The sequence below is a fragment of the Ictidomys tridecemlineatus genome, chromosome 1 (assembly GCF_052094955.1).
Source record: "Ictidomys tridecemlineatus isolate mIctTri1 chromosome 1, mIctTri1.hap1, whole genome shotgun sequence".
Taxonomy (NCBI): domain Eukaryota; kingdom Metazoa; phylum Chordata; class Mammalia; order Rodentia; family Sciuridae; genus Ictidomys; species Ictidomys tridecemlineatus.
In genome coordinates, this window is record NC_135477.1 from 21,233,175 (window position 1) to 21,254,467 (window position 21,293).

The window sequence follows — 21,293 nt, forward strand, 5'->3', positions numbered from 1 at the left end:
AACATGGGACTGTGCCTGTCTTTCTGGCCATTCAAAGATCAGCTCCAAGAATCATATCTGCCACAGGGCAGGTGCTCAGCATCCATACCGTGTTTGGGAGTTATGCTTGGAGTATACTTGAGAGTGTTGTTTGAGTTTCACATTTGGACTCCAGTGGAAGCTATGTGTCCCCTTGGATGATGACAAAGAAAGATTTGTTGTAAAATCCGTCTCCTGAAGCTCTTGGGCTCAAGTTGGCTTCAAAGTCAACAAAATCACAATCTTCATTAAGATTGAGGAGAGATGAATTACTGTGATGGAGATGTGTAGTACCCAGGAGTCCTTTATCCTTCCTCCTTCATTAACCTTGTTGCTTACTGCATTTTCAACATGGACGCTTAAAAACAGGTAGCTTGACTGAGGAAGGTAAAATGTCAAAGGGGTGGGGAGGAGAGACCAAAATCATTTTTTAAAAATCTGCCAAAGGCCACAAAATAGGAAGGAAAATCTTTGAGCTACAGGAGACCCAGACTGTTAAAAACCTTCTTTAGGTTCAGGAGCTGGTTGGCAGAGAGGAGATAAAAAGTGATTTTAGATTGTGAGGACTTGGAAAGTGACAGTGTCACCGAAAGCACAGCCTAGTGATTAGAAAGGAGATTTTTTTCCAGCAGGGCTGTTACAAATGTGGAACAAGTTCAGAATTACAGCCCCAAATGGAATGTTCCTGGGAAAATGCATTCTATAGAAATAAGACATCCAGGGTAATTTGGGGCTGTATTTTTAGGACTTTCAGATGGATTGCTTGAAGGACTCAGCTGGGATTTCTTTCCTCTGAAGATTGCATTGTACAATTAGGTAGGGTATTACAGGTCATGGTCCACTGGCCTCGAAGCCCCGGGATCGGGCTCCCAAGAGGCAAGATGTGAGCTGAACTGAGCCTGTGACAAATCCTTGGTCCCCTGGGGAAGGTGCAGTGTTTCATGCAGAGGGGCCCTGACTTTTTTATGGATTCCTTTGGCAGTATTTTACTGGAACCGAGCAGGCAGTTGCCCCAAGAGATTCATGACTGTGCTTTCCACCTCACTGCGCTGTGTGTGACACCACATGTGGTGCTGGTTTGGAATAGAACCGAACACCCCACACCCAGCCCATTGTCTGAGGGCCTCCCTCGTCTTTGCTATTAAATCTTTACTGAAGAGCTAATGAATCCTAGCTCCAATTCAGAGTCAGAAACTACACATAAATAGGTGTATTGGGGTGAAGTGGTTATAGGTATTTGTGAATTTGCTTGCTGCCTTGTTATTTATGAAATTCTGATCAGTCCTTTCAGTATAATATTCAGATCAGTAGTTTGAGGGAAAAGGCACTGTGAAGATAGTATCTAAAGGCTGTTATAGAGGTTGGAAGGAAAAAGAATTTTAAGCTGGTTGACTCTCAAATACTCTCTAACCATTTGTTAAGTTCGTTTATATCATAATGTCTTCTATCATTTGGTAATTCCCCATTGGTCCTGAGAGAGCCTAAAACAGGGTAGATAATTAATGATTCACCTGGAAAACATTATGCTAAGTGAAATAATCCAGGTACAAAAAGACAATTACCACATGTTCTCATTTATATGTGGAAACTGAAACACTTGGACTCTGAGGAGCAGAGGACAGATGGTGGATGAATGGGGAGATGTCCATCAAGGGGCACAATGCTTCCATTAGACAGGAGAAGTAAATGATCAATATTTAAGGTGAAAAACTAGTAGTGGTTCAATTAAATCTAGCAGACATTTATGAAATACTTGCCATGACCAAACTATCTTGTCAGTTAAAATAAAACATAAAAAAGAAAGGTCTTTAGAACCTAGAAGTCCACCGATGGGCTTTCAGGGTTTGTGAGCTCCCTGAAATTGAATGGAAGCTATGTGCTTGTCCTTGTGCTTTTATGTGATCCTTAATTTGTATCAGATTTTCAAACATTATACCTGACCCTGAAAAGATTAAAGACTAAGGATCCAATTGTTCCTAGAATTGACCAATTGATGATGTGCCATGGCTCATGCATATGTGCAAGTCAGGCTTCTGACTGGTTCCTCCATCCTGTGTAAATCAGCTGCCAGGTCATTGGTGGTTTCAGTGTGCATTTCTGTATTTTTTTTCAAAGTTTTTGCATATTTTTCTTTTTTCACACTTTTTATTAGTGCATTATAATTGTACATAGTGGTGGGATTTGTCGTTACTCTTTGTACGTGCGAAAGATATAACAACATAATTTGGACAATATTATTTCCCACTATTTCTGGTATTTCCTCCTCTATACCCCCTCTCTCATCCCTTTTCTCTGCTCTATTGATCTCTCTTTCATTTCATTTTTTTAAAATGTGGAAATAGAAGAGATACAGAGAACTGCTTTGGAACAAGCTGTGCTTTGACTCTGTTGCATTTGAGACAACCCTGGAAATATAGAAGCAACATCTGTGACCATTAGCATAGGGTAGGTAGGTGTACAGGGCCTGCTTGCTAACTTGATAAAAGAAGGCAGGAAAGAGCAGGACGTGGTGGCCTGCACATGTAATCCCATCTACCTTGCAGTCTGTGGCAGGATGATTGCAAGTTCAAGACCATCCTGGGCAATTTAGTGAGACTATTGTCTCAAAATAAAATGTAAAAATAGCTGGGGATGTAGCTCAGTGGCAGAGACCTTGTCTATCTTCTGTGAAAGCCTAGGTTTAATCCCCAGGACTGGGGGCTGGGGGAGGTTGCTGTTGGGGAAAGTGTCTCTGCATGGTAAACTGTTCATATGAATCCCAGAGCCTGGTCTTGTGTCCTGCAGGAACTTGGAGTCACTTGTTCCTCATTATAATAAAATCTCTCAATTAGTATTAACTTTGGTGACTTTTAACTTTTTGACAGATGTCCAAAGCAGGTACAGAAGTTTAAGTTAAAAAGTGACAATGAATCACTTAACATTGTTTTTCTTCACATATTTGGGTAGACTATGTAAATGCTTTGAAAAATAATATGAAAGAAAGGGGGAAAAAGAAAACCACAGAATATTCTCCATGTACCAGCTGGGGGCAATCCAGTACTACAAATGTGAGAGTGGAGAAAATATGCACCAAAAAGATCATTTCTAATGTTGCTGCTACTGTGCAAACTGGTGTCTTTTCCTCTCCAATCAATATGTCTTGGTCCGCTGAACACCATAGCAACAGAGCATCCAATTGAAAACGTCCTGTTTCCTTTGTAATGGCAAGTTTCCCACACCAAATAATCCTTGGCTCAAGTGGCAACTGAGCTTCACAGTCTTCCAGCTGTGGCAGCAGCTGGCTCAAGATTGCAAGCTGGGTATTCCCCAGTGCAGGAATTTTCTACACTTTTAGAAGGTGCAGGAGGCTTTGCATTAAGCCTAGATGTCTATTTATGATGCCCAACTCCAGTATGCTTCTTGGGATGCCATGGAAATGGTCACATTACTCAGATTGTATGATTTGTGATCAATTCCATGTACCTCTGACATTGTTCTGAGTAGAATAGTTAATCAATGTCTTTCGTGCCCCAATTTAAAAAAATGCAGTACTTTTTTTTTTTTTAGAGAGAGAGTGAGAGAGGAGAGAGAGAGAGAGAGAGAGAGAGAGAGAGAGAGAGAGAGAGAATTTTTTTAATATTTATTTTTTAGTTCTCGGCAGACATAACATCTTTGTTGGTATGTGGTGCTGGGGATCGAACCCGGGCTGCACGCATGCCAGGCGAGCGCGCTACCACTTGAGCCACATCCCCAGCCCTAAAAATGCAGTACTTGATATTAATCCTTTTATTGATTCATCTTTTTTATTGGATTCTATGCACAATTCCACAGAAGATGCAAAGAAGCAGTTGACGTGCTCTCTTCATTTGTAGAGTGTCTCTTTAGGAGATAAAACTGTACCATACCTGAAATAGGTTACTCAGGATTGTGCATCATAAAATAAATTGTAGTTTATCAGAGAAGGGGAGGCTCTTTCTGATAAGCTGCAGTTGTCAGGAAAATGTTCACGGAGAATATGATGAATGGACCCACTCTATCCTGTCTTAATGTTGGCTGAGCATTGGGCAATACTGACCAGGGACATCTACAGCATTTAGCACTACCTATTCTAGTCTTCCTCTTGGACAAAAGGATGCCAGATACATGACTCTGGTGTTTCTTTCTTACTTTTACAGAGCATTATAAGGTAAAATGTTGTTTGAAAGTTTTACATGTAATTTTCGTACAAAACCAATCAATTGTTTCTTGGGAGTTTTACTTTCTGTGTTGACAGTGAGGAAAACACTCTCATACTATCTGCAGTTTTATTTTGCCAGTATTTTGGTTACTTTTATTCCTGAGTTTCATTTTTAGCTCATCATTTACTCCATCCTATATAAATTTAATCATTGTATCTCTGTAGTCCTCTGAATATCTGTTGACTGAGACTTACAGAGCAGAATAAAAGTAATAACAGAGATACATTGGTGATTCCAAAGACTCAAGTCGATAAGATTAGAAAGTAATCTTCCTGGGAGATGAAAAAAAATATATGGGTTCAAACACAAACTTGTATTTTTTGACAACTCAGTACAAGGACTATTTTAAACAAAATTCGTAGAAGATTTATTATCCTCTTTTTTCTTCTTTTTTGGAAAGCTGTTGATATCTTAATCAGGGAACTTGATCAAGGTTTTCAGACATAGATAAACAAACCCCTCATATTTTCATTTAAATTTTTGTTACTAGTGCATTTTGTCTACAAGTATGACTACTGTATTGAATAAAACGGATTCTAGAAGGTAAGGAGGTGCAGGCCAACTTTGGAATTTTAATAGAGACATTGTGTCTGTTGCTTGGAGAATGTTAGGACAGGGGTACATGTCACACAGTCTTTTCCCAACTAAGATTGGGATCTCAACTGAAGAATGACTAAAAGATGCCAGCTGAATTTTTCAAAGTTTTCCTGGCCTGACTCAACCTTTTCTGACTTCAGATTCCATTTCTCCTCTTAATCGTACCTGGCTATACCCTGCAACTCTTCTGCTTTGTTATTGATGTTCCCCATGTCTGAACATCTTGCCCACAGTTCAAAGCCTACTCATCCACCATTTTCTCCTAGGAACTCCCCCTGCCCAATCCAAAGTTGGACTGTGCCTCCTCACTTTCTAGAATCTCATATAATGTGTTGTTTGTATTTATCTTATGGCTGTTAAAATACTCTCTCTTTATAGTAATAAATAGAAAGATCTCATGTTTTCTACTTGAATTGTAAACTCTCAAATGACCAAATTTGAGGCTTTGCAACCCTGTAATAAACTTCCTCTAGAGTTTTATGTATATGATACTTAAATACTCATCAAATTACCAAATTGGCACTTATATCAGCAAATTACACCTACAGTGAAGGAGCTTTCTATTCTTGCAAACTTGGCAATTGTCTTACACTTAGAAGACACTAGATATTTGTGGAATGCAAGGTGGTAGTTGGGTGGACGAATGGGTGGTAAGAGGACACAGGGATGGGGAAAGATAGATGGGCTGATGGGATGGACAGATAGATGGATGCATGAATGCTCTGAATTGGGGCTTTAGGTGACCATTAGCTTTTGTGCTGTTATGACTCTCATTTCTTCCTTGTGTAGCCCTATTGCTCACTACACCTTCACCTGAAAGTCTCTGAGAATCCCTATACATCAGGAATCATTGCCAGCAGAGACACAGCTCCAAGCATCATAGTTGCTTCAGGTAAGAAGCTTGTCTCCTTTGCTTGCTACTGTAGATGGTGCTGATTTTAAGAAGCTAGATATCCATGGTTGGAATTTAATGAGCAGGCTAGAAATATTTTCAAAGGCACCTAAACCATTAACCCTGAAGCAAGTATGTTGAAAACCCCTGCTTGGACAAAATGCTTGCAGTCAAAATCCTTCTCAGGCCATGCAGACTGCTGATCTAGGCCATTGTTAGATTTTGTGGAAAGTTCTTTTCACTAATGGTGATGTGCTCTTTCTAGGTAATATAGGTTCTGAACTGTCAGACAGCGACATCAGTATGTTTGTCTCTTCAGATGCAGGGAACACTTGGAGGCAGGTAAGAAAAGGCCCTGGGTTGTATTGCAGAAGTTTAAATAGCATAAAAATTGTTCAGTTTGGTTCAAGTCTAGGAGCTTATTTAGCAGTGGTACATTCTACACATGAATCCTAAAACATACTACGTGGGTTTTTAAAAAATAAAAGTCTCAGGCTGGGGTTATGATTCAGCGGTAGAGCGCTCACCTTGCATGTGTGAGACCCTGGGTTTGATCCTCAGTACCACATAAAAATAAATAAGTGAAATAAAGGTGTTTTGTCCAACTACAACTAAAAAATAAATTTAAAAAAAGTCTCAAATCTTTTGAGTTTAGCAAATTCTTGTGTAATTTCATTTCTTTTGTTATTTAATAAAGATAATTCTTAATTAGGCCCTGGATGTAAAAACATTTATAAGTGAACATTTTTTTAAAATTAGATCTAATGGAATTTTTCCCAAAAAAGGAAAAACAGAATCCCTGTGGATTTATCAAATAGGAACTTGGAACTTGAAGGGTTGATTGTATATCTAATTCCAAGTTGCCACCATAAAGTCCCTTTGCCTTGAAGCCAGAACAGAGAAGAATGCAATGATATAGAAATGGCTATTACCCAGGTGGTGTTTTGAGATGCTTAAATCTCATGTGCAAAAGACAGAGTAATAACCATCAGGATGCATATGTTAGATAAAGTAGAAATGGAATCACTTTAAACCAATGTGTTTAGCTTAAATGCTTCCTGCCTTTCTTCTGAATGAAAATTAGATATCCATGGCTTATAAACCAGGCAGTTAATGAGGTTTAGCAATCATAACAAGATATGAGCCTAATGCATGGTTGTTACACTTCAATAAATATGTTTTAATAACCCACTGACGTTTAATTATCATACAATAACTAGCACTGTAAATTAAAATCTAATGCACAGGTAATCACACTTGGCAATGAGAGCACTCTACTTTGAATTTTAGGGGAAAAAAATCTACATGATGGTCCAGTTGCCACTTATTACCTTCAAACATTTGAAGAAAATTTGTAGGATTCTCAAATTTTAAGAAAAGAATGGCAGGGAAAAAAATTGCATAAGCAACCTCAGAGAACAAATCTTAGAGCTACACAGAAACATAGACTTTTTAAGGAAGAAGCTTCCTCTGGAAAAGAGAGATGCAGTATTCTATTTTCTTCCTCCCAACACCCTAAACAAGCCATGGAAATCTCTACTTCTATGGTCCTGGTGTGTGTCTTGGGTATAAGAAAGAAACAAGGGGAACAAAAGAACCTGTTTGTGTATATCATCCGACAAGACTCTTGTAGTAATCTGACTACAAGTATAGCACACATCTGGTAGAGAGGATTTAGAGATGTTGCCTCATGTTTCCATTTGACTTCAAATTATTTGCTTCATATTTTGAGAAAGGCTCACTAGCACATGTACCCATGGTGACAATTTCATTTTGATCAGAACTACTTGCACCTTGGTGGAACTTTTGTGAATTAAACAAGAGTACCTTTCTTTGGTAACACTTAGAAAGTTGGAATAATTAGATAGAACAGGGTACCATAATACAACAAGTCCCAGGTCCCATCAGGGACTGTTTGCATGGTCTTTGGCAAGTCACCACATCTGTCTAAACCTTAATCTTTTAATCTGTAAAAATGAAACTATTGAAGAAACCAGTCTTTAAGATTCCATCCATCTAGAGATACATATGCAGTTTCCTGATATTCTGACATCATGAAAAATGAAAATAAACGGATATTACCCTAATGATAAGAGAATATTAACACAAACACGTACTAGATGTTTTAAAATTCATTTTCTTCATACCTGAATATCATTTTACATAACGCCAATGGTACATGTAGCCTATGTTGGTAAACATTGTTTAGCTCTATTCCCCGCTAAATTTAGGGAGATCTATTTTTGTTCTCATATGAAAACTGATTCTCTGTACTGTGAGTGTGTGTGGACGTGTGTCCATGTGTGTTCATTTTCCTCATCTAGATCTTTGAAGAAGAGCACAGTGTTTTGTACCTAGATCAAGGTGGAGTCCTGGTGGCCATGAAACACACTTCTCTTCCAATTCGACATCTTTGGTAAGGGCACCTGTTGCCTGGGGGACATGCACCTGCTGGTTCTGCACTACAGGACTGGCCTGGGAATGAGGCTATCACACTGTGACTGTGCTTAGTAAAGTGTCAAGATGAGCTTGAATTTAATCTACACCTTTGCTCCACTAAAAGAAGATTGTTGCCTGCAGTTTTTGGCAGGGGGAAGGTAGAAATATAAAAGTGGGGGTGGTGATTTTTGTTCTGAAAAGAAGAATTGCATTATGGTTTTCAAATGTGATAGTCACAACCATCACCAGTACCTTTTTCTCTCATTGCAATCACAGGTAGAAGGATGTTCACTACTACTCAGTCTCTGAGTAGTTAAACTACTTGGTGTTATGTCCTAAATAACATCTCCTCAAATACAGAATGTGTTATGTACATTCGGCACAGAGATTAGCCGTTTATGATGGTCATACTCCTGCTTCTCCCGTGAAGCTTCCCAAGCTTACTTTTTTGAGGTGACATTCTGCCACTTTGCCTGTATGTCGTCCCCTGGTGGATGTGCAAGGTCTACCTTCCAGAGGGGTGTCCAGTCGGCTTCTTCCTCTGTGTTTGAAAGCGACTGTCTCATATGTGAGCTTGTTTGAAATCAAAAGCCTGGTTTTCCCTCTAAGTTGTCACTTTGATGACTTAAGAGAAGGCTGCAGAAGAAAAAACAAGGCTTAGCTTGGGGAACAGAAATCCACAGAGAAGGACAACAAAAGAAAATCTCCTGTAACAAAATGCCAGAAACTGGTTCACTCATAAAGAACAGAAATTAATAGCTCTCAGTTCTGGAGTCTGAAAGTCCAAGATCAAGGAGGCACTGACAGATTCAGTGCCTGGTGAGGACTCTGCTTTCTGGTTCCCAAATGGTGCCTTCTTGCTGTACTATCACCTGGTGAAATGAGGAAAACAATTATCAAGGCTCTTATAAGTCTTTAACCCTGTTCATGAGAGCTCTGCCCTTATGATCTGATCATCTCCCAAAGCACCCACCTCCTAATACTACCAACATATGTGAGGGCACACACATTCAGACCATGATGGTAACCCTCAGGGTGGCACACTTCTCCACTCTCATTCTCAAGGGCCCATCCTTCTGTTCTCATCCATTAATTCAATGAGGGGAGCTATGATTTATAACAATGTAACACCTGCCACATTTTGGAATTTGCCATTTAGAGAAAGGTCTGTTGAAATCTATCTTCAGGATCACATGCTGCTAGATACCAGTGAGGATTTGGAGAGGGTCACACTGAGGTCTAAAGACTAATAAAATATCTAAGTTAAAAAAAATCAACCAGAGACTCTTATTATTCTCATTTTGCACAATTCTCCCTTATTGGGATCTTAATGCATGAGTCCCACTGGTTTGGCTACTTGTATTTTTGCCCATTAATGTAATGAAGAAGACCTAATCAGATGAAAGGAGGGCTCATTTTGACAATGCCTGAGCTGCCTTTAAAAATGCATCCTTTCTTGGTTGAGAGTATATTTTCTTAGAAAGGACTTTTTATATTTTCTCTTGAGATCCTTCACTGTTGTTTTCCTCTATCACTAGGTTGAGTTTTGATGAAGGGAGATCTTGGAGCAAATACAGTTTCACTTCTATTCCACTTTTTGTGGATGGGGTTCTGGGTGAACCGGGAGAAGAAACACTAATCATGACGTAAGTGGAAAGCTATGGTATGGTTCAGCCTTAATACAGGAGAGTAAATCCAGAAAGATGTTTTATAGCTGAGTCTGCTTTGATTTGCTGCTGTTAGGTTTGCGGTTGTTATCACAGTCAGTGCCCCCTGCTACAGGAGTCCCTAGCAAAAAGGCAAAAAAAAAAAAAAAAATGTGGGCATTCATTTTCTTGCCTCTGATAGGTTTGAGGAGACTCAGACTGGAGGTGGTAGCAGAAGAGAAAAGCTCTTTTCTTTCTATATTCAATGAGTTAGGGAAATTAGAAGGAATTATTTTAAGAGCAAATAAAACTATGCATTTAAAATTTTAATATAAGCAGAGTGTATATGCAGAAAGTCTCAGGCGTCTAAGTATAATTTCTATTTTAGTCAGAACACAGCATTTGATCAAAACCCCACGAGGGATTTTATTTTTCTCTGGCTCTTTACCTAACCCAATTGTGAGGCATATTAGGAAAACCATGAGAACAATCTGTTCTTGTGAAATTGCATTTACACTCATTCTTGTCTGAAAAGTGATGATCATTAATTTGTGAAAGACTTGATTAATGACTCGGCTGCCTATGGGTTTCAAAATATGGGCTTTGAACTTGGAATACGAAACTGTGATATTTCCTTCCCCTAGAAAATTGGCCATGGAAAAACAGAAAAGGAAGGTTTCAAAGTAGTTGATCCTATCATCATTGAAAATTTCAAAATCGAAGTAAATTATTGGCTTGTTTTCTAACCCCATACTGCACTTTTTTTCAATGATAGAAAACATCAAGAAAAATTTAATATGCCTAATAGCTATGCTTTTGCTCATGGGAAACATAGCTAGATTAGCAATTTATTCCATAATTTGCTTTTATTCAGTTTTTATATTTGCAGAACATAAATTTTAAAAAGCTGATCTAAAAATCCACTTTGTGGCTTTTATCTACACATATGATTGTTGATTCAATCACTGCATTAAACATCTGAGTCTCTGAGTAGGGAGAGTAGAATGTTCAATGTAGGAGCACGCCATTACCATTTGGCTGTGGTGCCTACTTTCCTAGGGACTAGTGGAAACACCAAATAGCATGGAAACAAACAAACAAAACAAAAAAAAGGGGGTATATTAGCTCTAAAATTTTCAAGTATAATCTTGGATCACCTAGAATGCACTTCTTGTGACTGTTTTCTCTGTCATTTTGGTCCATTATTGTTGTGGTACAACATATACAAGTGGACTCTTAAGTTAAATACCTTGAGATCCATCCGTACCCATGATTAGTGGCTTGAATTTGGTTCGGACAAACATCTTTGAGCCTCAAGTTATCCATCTTCAATGAGGAGCCCACAATGGTATCCTCTTCATAAATGTATTTGGACAATTAAAAGCTTTGACCCATGTAATGTGCCTGGCATAACACATGACACCCCTGTGAACACCAGGTTCAGAGTTAACACAACAAATGCAAGCTCTTGTTAATACTGTTGCCATTGTGATTATCCTGTTTACTTTTATCATCATGAACCCTGTAGAGTGTTTGGACACTTCAGCCACCGCTCTGAATGGCAGCTGGTTAAAGTGGACTACAAGTCCATTTTCGACAGACGGTGTGCCGAGGAGGACTACAGGCCTTGGCAGCTACACAGCCAGGTAAGGGGAAGACAGCTGAGACTGAGCCCTGGGCAGGGGGCATGAGAGGTGCTCAAGGAAAGCTCATCCTTCAGGCTTAGAAACTGGAGATCTCTAGGCCCAAATGCCCATTTCTTCCTTTCGTTCTTTCTTACATATTTTGCATGACACAGCATTGAACAAACTCAACATTTATATCTTGTTGTGAAGTTATTTCTGTTGTATTATGCTAGAATATAATGAGATAAAATTCAAATGTGCTTGGCTTAGACTTACAACTCAAAATGAAATACCAACTCAGCACTGAGATTCAAACATAATTTATCTGAGCATGTCACACAGTGGGGGCAGGGTGAGGAAAAGATCTTCCATTTTATCTACCGTTTCAGACAGAGGCAATGCATAAAATAACAAAGTAATGCTCCCTAAGCAGTTCCAGAAAAACCCTTCCTGTCCATTTCCTGGATTCCCTGGGAATACATAGTACTTCTTGCCTCCTTCTAAGGTACTCAAAGTATAAGAATACAGAATTATGAATAGGAAACTTTCCTACATCCTGGCCTCTTACTTAGTTATTCAGCTCACATCAAAAGGCTTGGATGAAAATGTCCCTTTAATTTTCTATGGCGGGAGCCATTTCTACAGGCCTCTCTGAGGATCTAGTGGAAGCTCTTATTGCAAAGCCATCACTTTGTTCAGGCAGTGAAACATGGTAGGCTCCAAACCTGGACTAAGGAATGCATTTGCATGAAGATGTGTAATGGAGCCTCAGGAAAGACAGCCTAGAACCAATTAAACACAATTCTGCTCTCGTTGTTCAGAAGCACAAAAGAAGCTATGTTTGACAGTGGGCGCTGCATTAGCTAGAAACACCCTCCCTATTCAGAGGCTCAACAATAAAATTATCGCTCACTTCCATTGCTGCTATTTTCCCCTTTGGGATGCATAAGCATTGTGATATTCAAAGCTTTTATTTATTTCATGGAAAACACTGAATTTAGCTCTCTTGTTTGTCTGGTAGATGAACATAAAATCAGTGCTATAAAGATGTGTGGGCAGAAACATAATAAATCGGAACAAAATGGTTCTTTACATTTCTTAGCAACACTCGTATTTCGTATGCTCATAAATGACCAACTGTATAAATCTTTTGTTAGAGGAGAATTGAACTTAATTTCTACTGGTTTGCCAACTAGTTATAATCTATCTTAATTATCTGTGTGTCCTCTGTAGCACTAAGATGTAACCCTCCCCCAGTACCAGTTTGTTAAACGCATGAAGAGTTAGGGATTTATTGGACAAATTCTCAGTACTTCTTAGGATTATCTTTATAGTCACATATTATGATAGACATCAAAAACAAAATGCGGTTAGCACAAAAGTACCACACCAGAATCCATGTTACGCTAAGGTTTGTGAGTATCTCCCTAACCTTCCCTAATGTGGAACAGGAAACATACAAACTATGTGCCCAGCTGTGTGTGATGGTTGTCTGCTCACAGGGGGAAGCATGCATCATGGGAGCCAAGAGGATATACAAGAAGCGAAAATCCGAGCGCAAGTGTATGCAAGGAAAATATGCAGGAGCTATGGAATCTGAACCCTGTGTTTGCACAGAAGCTGATTTTGACTGGTGAGCTGGCACCATTATTCCATGGAGTCATTCTATATTTCAAATACACATGACCCTTGAAGAGAGTTTAGATTGGAAATAATAGTGACATATGTAGGGCTCATGGCAAACCTCGGATTCTTATAAGATTATCTCTTGGGGACATCATGGTTACTAGCTATGTGCCTACATGATGACAAAACCAGGCATTTCTTTAGATTTAAAGAGGATTAAGAAGATAGTTGGTAATAATCTTCATAGAGTTGATAGATACTTTGGTCAAAAAGAGAAGCTAGATCTATCCTATGTTACTTTGGACAGCAACTTTGAAAACAATAATTGGACTTTGCAGGGTACGAAGATAAAGTCTAGATAAATTCTTTCTGGAATCCACGGTTTTCAGTAGGAAATGGTGGTCTTATAAGGCAGTAAATTCTCTGTCTCTGAAAATTTTCAATCAGTGGTCAGCTGAATACAGCTAATAGAGATGTGGAAGACATTTGTGAACTCATTGTCAGGATGGATTTGATGGCATTATGAATCTTTGAACTGGTAAAGAAGCTAGTTAAAACTGGAGAAGTACTGAGACTTTGAGAGGTTTAAACAAAACTTAGAGTGCTGTAGAATTCTTGCTGGAACATTTGCTAAGCAGAAACTTTGCTTATGGGACCAAACATGAGTACCTTCACTTTATTCTTAGTGTTTAGTGGTCAGGTAAGGTTGACAAATTATTAATGGTAAATAATTATTCCATTTGTAATTATCTCTATCACATTTTATGTTATTTATTTTCATCTTCTTCTGTATTTCTGTTGTATATAGTTATGCATTTGTGTGTGTGTGTGTGTGTGTGTGTATTTTTTACTTTAGAGAAAACAATCACTAAATAGGTATGTAGATGTTGAACAATTGAAATGTGACCTGGATAAAGCTCTTATCCAGGTCTTTAAAAATTTATTTCTAACTGTGTAATCATCACAAGTCAAATACCTGATCATCAAAATATCAGTGATCAAACTGAGACATAGTGTGTGTGTGTGTGTGTGTGTGTGTGTGTGTGTATAATCATATTTTAGAAGAATTTTGCCTTTTCTAACAGTAGAACACTGGAGATGTACTCTGAATGAGTAGTATTGGGAAGGCCTGTGCTCCGGTGGTCTGACAACCACCCATAGCTATCCCCTTTATTGATGGATAAGGCAAGTCAGCTGGGCACAGTGGTACACACCTGTGATCCCAGTGACTCGGGAGGCTGAGGCAGGGGGATTGTGAGTTCAAAGCCAGCCTTAGAAACTTAGTGAAGCCCTAAGCAACTCAGTGAGACCCTGTCTCTAATTATATATATATATATATATATATATATATATATATATATATATATATATATATATATATATAAAGGGGCTGAGGATGTGGCTCAGTGGTTAGGCTTCCTGAGTTCAATCTCTAGAACCAAAAACTAAATAATTAAAAAAAGAACCAGTGCTGTGTCTCTTTGGGGTCAGCCAAGGTAATAGAGCTGCAATGACTTTAGCTCACAAGGACTTCCCCAGGAGCCTCCCCAACAGTGTCTTCTGTTGTAGTCAGTGCAACATAACACTAATTAAGTGACAAAAATATTTTATACCTGTCCTGCACTTTGGCATTGACATCCTGAAATATCTTTATAAGAAAACTTACTATGAGTTTTTCAGTCAGTCATCACAACCCTCTTTCCCATCATGCGCTTTATTCAAGGAGGATTTGCAGAGGAAGTTAGCATGTTACACTGCCAGCTTAGCTTTGGCCTTATGTAACAGTCATTTGTTTTCAGAAAGCAAATTTATTCTCTGGTAGAAAATTTAAGAAGATAAGTAAGAAGAGAGACCCCAATTCCCTGGTTTCTCCTGGAGACACTTCTTTAGGTTTATTTTCTGCAAGGTTCAAAAATAAACCAGCATTTTGTTCCTGTTCTTCATGTTCAATTGAAAGCTACTCCAGAGTGGAGGAAACCCAGGATAAGGAAAGCAACCAGGCTTCTCTCCTTCCCTATCCCTTGGCCCCATCCTTGCATTCATTTGTGATGAGGATCTGTCACTCATCTCACCAGCTGAACTGCATTCAGACAAGAGGAAAATTAATCATAAACAAGGCCATTGTAAGGTTTTTCTGGTTAGATGGGATTTGGGGGAACTGCATGATTTGTGAAAATATTTTGGAAGGCTCACCGTGACGATGTTGGGCTTTTACTGGTGGCTGGGGTTTCAGTGATTCCACCTGACTGCAGTGTAATAAAAGTGTTGTTACTGAATGTTCCCTTTTAGCTTGGTTCCCTGGACATTGCCCCAGGTGACCTTGCCAGGCATGTGCCAGCATTTTTAATGTAATTCCCTGAAGTGAGCACTGGGTGTCCTGGAGGCAGTGATTCTGAAGTCTTACTACCCATGCTGTGTTGAACCAGCACCAAATCTAGCTGGTTTGTGCAGAATTCTAAGTACCTGGAGAATTCTCAGCTGCCTGGAGACAGGCCCCTGAGCTCAGCTGATGTCTTCCTTCCCACCCCTCATGTGCCAGCATCTCACCTCCATTACACAGATGGGCCAATTCCTACTAATGCTTGCTGATTGCTGCCTGCAATTTGTCTGTGCATGCAGAGGTGCAATTTGTTGTCATCCTCTGTGCCTGGTTTCATCTCCCAGAAGCCAAGAATATCAGGCCACTCAGAGGCCCCTGGAAACAAGCAGAGAGGACTGGGAGAGAAGACAGACAGTTTCCAAACCAGAGGGAAGCTATAGAGCTGTTAGTCCCAACTGGCAGCAATTACTACCTGGGACAAAACTTTTCCTAAGGGGATGCTCTAGACACTTCTGAAGGACATTTTTTTTGGCCGTGACTTTAAAACATATGGTTTGTGCACAGGGAAACCTGGCTCTGCTCTAGTCGGTAAATCCAGATGTCTTGGAAGAACATCCCAAAGACATCACCGGTAATGAGGCCTGTGCCACATGTGGCTGTATTAAACTCCATGGAGGAGTCATGTCTAGGGCTCCAGCTTCCACCACTGCCTGGTTTCTAATTACATTCAGTGTTTCTTTCTAATGAGAACATAATCCTCTATTTTAACTTAAAGGTGCTTAAATGGAATTATCGATTCTGCAGGAGGTTTTCATGGATTGTTGATAGATAGTCTATAAGAGGCAAGTTCCATTTTTAAGTTATTGATTTAGGGAATACATCCTTTTGACTGACTCGAGTAGAAGGTGGCTGTGGACTAACATGGAATTGTTCCGAGTCATTTTCCACCTACTGAAAGGTTTATCTTGGCTCTTTCCCCCACAGTGACTATGGCTATGAGCGACACAGCAATGGGCAGTGCCTGCCAGCATTTTGGTTCAATCCATCCTCTCTCTCAAAGGACTGCAGCATTGGACAGAGCTACCTCAATAGTACTGGGTGAGTTTCGGAGGCAGTGACCTGGAGAGGGTCAATCTTTTCAGCTTTTGAGCACGTGTTCAACTGACAGAATTACTTCTGATCCAAGACTGTGTAATGCATGTTAAGACAGCACAGCTTGGCATTGATAGTGCACTTTGTATCTGGGACTAAGACTCTGGTTTCAAATACACAAAGGAGGAAGGTTTCCTTGGAGGAAGAAGATGATGATGCTATTGACTAGACATTTCTTCGCTCTTTGATACTTTATCAGCTCTTTACTCATGTGAGGTTACCTCTTACACTCACTCCATCTGCATGAGGAAGGCCAAATAGATGATTTTTTTTTATGTGCTTTTTGTTTTGTAGATGTGGAAGCCTGAGTCAAAATGGGAGCTCATTAACTTTTCAACTTACAAGTTTTAACAGGAGTGTGCTTCGCTTTCTGTCTATAGTAAGGAATTGCCTCATGTGAATTGGAAACAGGACAGTTTCAGGATCTGCAGGATGAATCAGCAATCTGGAGACCCAGAAAAGCTGATGGCTTAGTTCCAGTCTGACTCGGAAAGCCAGTGGTAGAGTTCCTGTCCAAAAGCCAAGAAGCTTGAGACCCAGAAAGAAGCAACATTTAGGCTGGAATCCATAGACTAGGAAATAGCCAATGTCCCACATTCTGGGACATCAGTAATAGGAATTCTCTCTTACCTGGAGTGGGCGTGGGGGAGACTATCAAACTGTCAGACTTTCTGTTCTATTCAGACCTTCACATGATTAATTTAGGTCTACTCACATCAGGAGGGCAGTCTACTTTTCTGCCTATATAAATGTTAATCTCATATAAAGACATCCTCACGGAAACACCCAAAACAAAGTTGAACTAAATATCTGAGCACCTGTAGCCCAGTCAGATTGATATTGAATTAACTATCACCAGTGATTTAAAGGAGTTCTATATTTAGCTGTGATAAAGGCATTTTGGTTAGGATAAGGAAAATAAGTCTTTTCTTTTAAAGATGTATAATGCCTGTGTTTTGTGCTTGGATAAGAAGTATACATATTGAAAACTTTTGAAGATGAGTAATGAGTACAGTATTGATCATTGTACTATTTTCTCTCTTTTGTGCCTATTTCCAAATTCTCATATAAAAAGGTTAAAATGATAGGAAGAAAAGGGAAGGGAAGGAGGTGGGAGGGAAAGAAAAGAGAAAGAAGGGAAATTAAGATCTTAACAATAATCTAGGTCTGTTTGTCCAAGTTTCTTCTCATTTCTAATGCCAGCTGCAGGATACAGAATCCACTGCAGGAAGTGAAACTTTCATTTATGTACTTCTTTCTTAAATTTTTTTAAATAATTTTAAATTTTAAAATATTAAATAATTTTAATAATATAAACCAAATTTTATAAATCATTATTCTAAAGGAGTAAAAGATGCAGAAATGGACTTTGACTATTCCTATGTCTGATGTTAGGGATTCCTTTGGATGAAGGAATACCTTTGGATGAAGGAATAAACTATGATTCATTTAAATAAAAGCACAAAATATGAGGAAAATGTAATAGGTCAGGGAGGTCTATAGCATCTAGTACCTTGGAGAACAATAATAAAAAGGGCTGATTATTTAATTAAACTTAATGGAGAAGGAAGGCAAAGACAAAAATATTTGATTATTTGCATGTACCAGCATGTTTGGACATTGTAAAGGGCACTGGGAATCTCTAAAGGTAATTTAAGAATTGCTTATTTCCACCACCAACTCAAATCAATCCGAATCATTGTATTATTCTCTCTTTGGTGTAAATGAGAGGAATCTGAAGCACAGTAGGTCACAGTTGTTCCAGATCTGATGCAATCACAGGAATAAGATGGAGTGACCTCTTACTTTTCAGTTTATTGAGATTGTATAAGTCCTGAATATACTGACTTATATAAAATGAAACATCAAATGATTAAGTTACAATTTCCTATTCAGAAGCATTTATTGCCTGTGCCCTTGAAAAATTACAGTTTCAGTTGATTTGGTGATAAGTGTTCGGGTTACATAAATGTGTATCAATGCAATTGTTTATGTTCAATAGTCAAAATCAGAGCACAGTCTCGTACAGTACAACCTGCACCCTCAGGGTGATGTTCATATCAATGAGCATTAATGATAGCTTCTGACCCCAGGTGATTTTTATTAGGTTGCTATCCACTGAGTTTGTACATTCCATTCAAACATTTTGCACAAAAGCATCAGCATCAGCCTAAGAGCTTATGCGAAAAAGAACATGTGATAAGTTCTAGGCATCAGTAGGTATGACCTGCACTTCTAAGAATGGTGCTCATAGGTGGAGAGTAACCACTGGATTAGAGTCCTGTAGGGGACGGTCAGAGGGAGAGGTGTCAGTAGTAAACTCACTGATCAGTATATCGAGTGAGTCACTCATTTTGCATGGGGAACTGGGAGACCTTCAGTTGGCACAAGAGCCTGAGTCATCTTAAAGACCTCACAACATCAAATTCCCATGTGCAGTGTTTGTAGCCAGCTCTAGAGTTGTGAAGTGGAAAAAGGTAGGTGAAACTAAAAAATAACTCTCTGTCTTTCCTAATGTCAGTGCAGCATATCGCCTCAGATGTCCCTTGGCTGTATGTTGATTCAGCAATATTTCATAAGCACAGATTCAGCATGTAATATTGTAGTCACTACAATGCTGCTACCTTTCTATTAAAAACATTTAATTACAAAAGAATTGTATAGATAGATATGTTTTAGGTGTTAAAAATCTGCTTGGATCATTACCCAATCCTAGCCCCATTCCCACAACTATTTATTTGGTATTCATGCTTCCAAACACTTTTTTTAGCATTTGCCAGTGAATAACTATGCCAAGAGAAAGTACATAAAATTAATTTGGAAGGCTGTTTTTGTGTGATTTGCTGTTTTTATGTGATAGATATTCTATTTCCCTTTTTAAGTTAAAAACATATTTTAAACATCTTTCCAAGTCAGAATACAGAAGGCTACTTTCCATCTCATTTCTTTTTATCCCATGGTAGTAAGTATTATAGAATTATTTAATTGTTCCCTTTCATGAACATTTGGGTTGGTTTTTTTTTTTGCCACTATAAACAAGGCTACAATTAACATTCCAATACCATATTACTTGTTATTAAAAACACACAAAGCTAATTAAATCTCTTGGCAATGGAGGTGTTTCTGCTAGATTATAAAGCAAATTCCACTCAGCCAACTGGACCTGAGTATCAGGCGGTGCCAAATAGTTCCCTCACAGGGTTTTAAACAGGAGCCTCCTGCCCACCTGTTGCCTGTGAGTCCCACAAGGTAGGAATTTGAATTAACTGCCTCCCTCTTTAGAAGGCAGTTAATTCAAATTCCTACCTTGGAATGCCAGTGGATTCAGTAAGGGTAAGATGAGGGGAAGCTCAAGTAAGCTTTTCCTAGATGAATCAGGTAAACAAGATCATTTCTGGCACAAAGAACAAGACATGACTGGTGACAGGGCCACACTGGTAATCTTCTCAAGGCTCTGACACCAGTGCCTGGAAGCTATAGAAGTAAGGAGCCACTGTGCCCCTGAGTCTGTCCAATGACTGTTTTAACCTGTCCTTGATAAGCTTGTGCTCAGTCAGTGAAGGATAACCTCAGGACTGGGGTGAAGTGCAGAAGAATCCCAGCTGTGGCTTGGCCTGCAGTTAGTGCCTGCCTGCAGGTTACTCCAGGGCTGAACCTCACAGAATAGCTTCTGGAGCAGAAATGTAGTCAAAACTTGAACTGAGTGGGTCTAAAGGTCACCTTGTCAGTCCAGGGCAGTAAGCAGACCTCCCAGCACCACCATTTTGAAAGCTTAGTTGGAAGCAAGCAGGAAGACCTTCCTACTTTTTATTTAGTTTTGAATGACTCAATGTATAAATGGTTAGGGTTGATTTCAGAATCAGCTTACTACTGTGTGTATAGAGCAGTGTTCTCAGGTTTCACCAAGGTGGAAAAATTCCTGCATATGTTATTAATACGCCAACAGAAAGGCTGTTTTTTGTTTGTTTGTTTTTTTGTTTTTTGTTTTTGCCAGGGGCAAGGGGTTCCAGTGATTGAACTCAGGGGCTCTCAGCCACTGAGCCACATCCTAAATAGCAAAATGTAATAGGTTATTTTGTATTTTAGTTAGAGACAGGGTCTCACTGAATTGCTTAACACCTTGCTTTTGCTGAGACTGGCTTTGAGCACTTGATCCTCCTGCCTCAGCATCCCAGGCTGCTGGGATATCAGGTATGCACCACCACACCTGGCTAGAAAGACAGTTTTTTAGGAGATGCCAAAATGTTAATCAGCTTCACTGTATAGAACGTTTGGACAATTTCTGTTTCAATTCTTGGCTAAAACTTAGAAAAGATGGTTTAAAAAAGAAGTGAGTAAGAGCAGAATGTGTCTCCAGGGGGCCGCCATCCTGACTCCTGTCCACTGGTATCAGGGTTTCTAATGTCCACGCCTGGAGCAGTGAATCAGCAAAGCCCTGCTGTCTTCCACTGTCAGCTACCTGCCTGGTTCACCTCTGGCCCCTTAAAACGTCCACAAACCATTTCACATCCAGATGAAAAGTAAGGGGTTTGCCTGCTTGGATGGAAAGTGAAATATAATTAAGGATATTTCATATGGTGTAAAAGAGAAAGATTTTTGAATGAAATGATGGAGGGTTTTCCATCCAAAGCTACCATTGACTGTTATCTTTCGTGAGTGATTTAGTTTCTTTGAGCCTTAGTTTCTTAACCTATTACATTTTGCTATTTGCCTTCAAATGTGAATAACTGTGATACCATATAGAAAGCATGTAGCAGAATG

At 39.2% G+C, this 21,293-nt stretch overlaps 1 protein-coding gene across 10 annotated transcripts in view; it reads left to right on the plus strand.

Moving 5' to 3' along the window:
- Sorcs1 (sortilin related VPS10 domain containing receptor 1) overlaps positions 1-21,293 on the plus strand; it is a 474,759-nt gene that overhangs the window by 382,173 nt on the left and 71,293 nt on the right. For all 10 annotated transcript variants that reach the window (XM_078052770.1, XM_078052650.1, XM_078052432.1 and 7 more), the window contains exons 11-17: positions 5,622-5,724; positions 5,990-6,066; positions 8,049-8,140; positions 9,702-9,809; positions 11,338-11,455; positions 12,937-13,067; positions 16,365-16,478. In XM_078052770.1, coding sequence (XP_077908896.1) covers positions 5,622-5,724; positions 5,990-6,066; positions 8,049-8,140; positions 9,702-9,809; positions 11,338-11,455; positions 12,937-13,067; positions 16,365-16,478 — 743 coding nt within the window. The remainder of the gene's footprint in view (positions 1-5,621; positions 5,725-5,989; positions 6,067-8,048; positions 8,141-9,701; positions 9,810-11,337; positions 11,456-12,936; positions 13,068-16,364; positions 16,479-21,293) is intronic.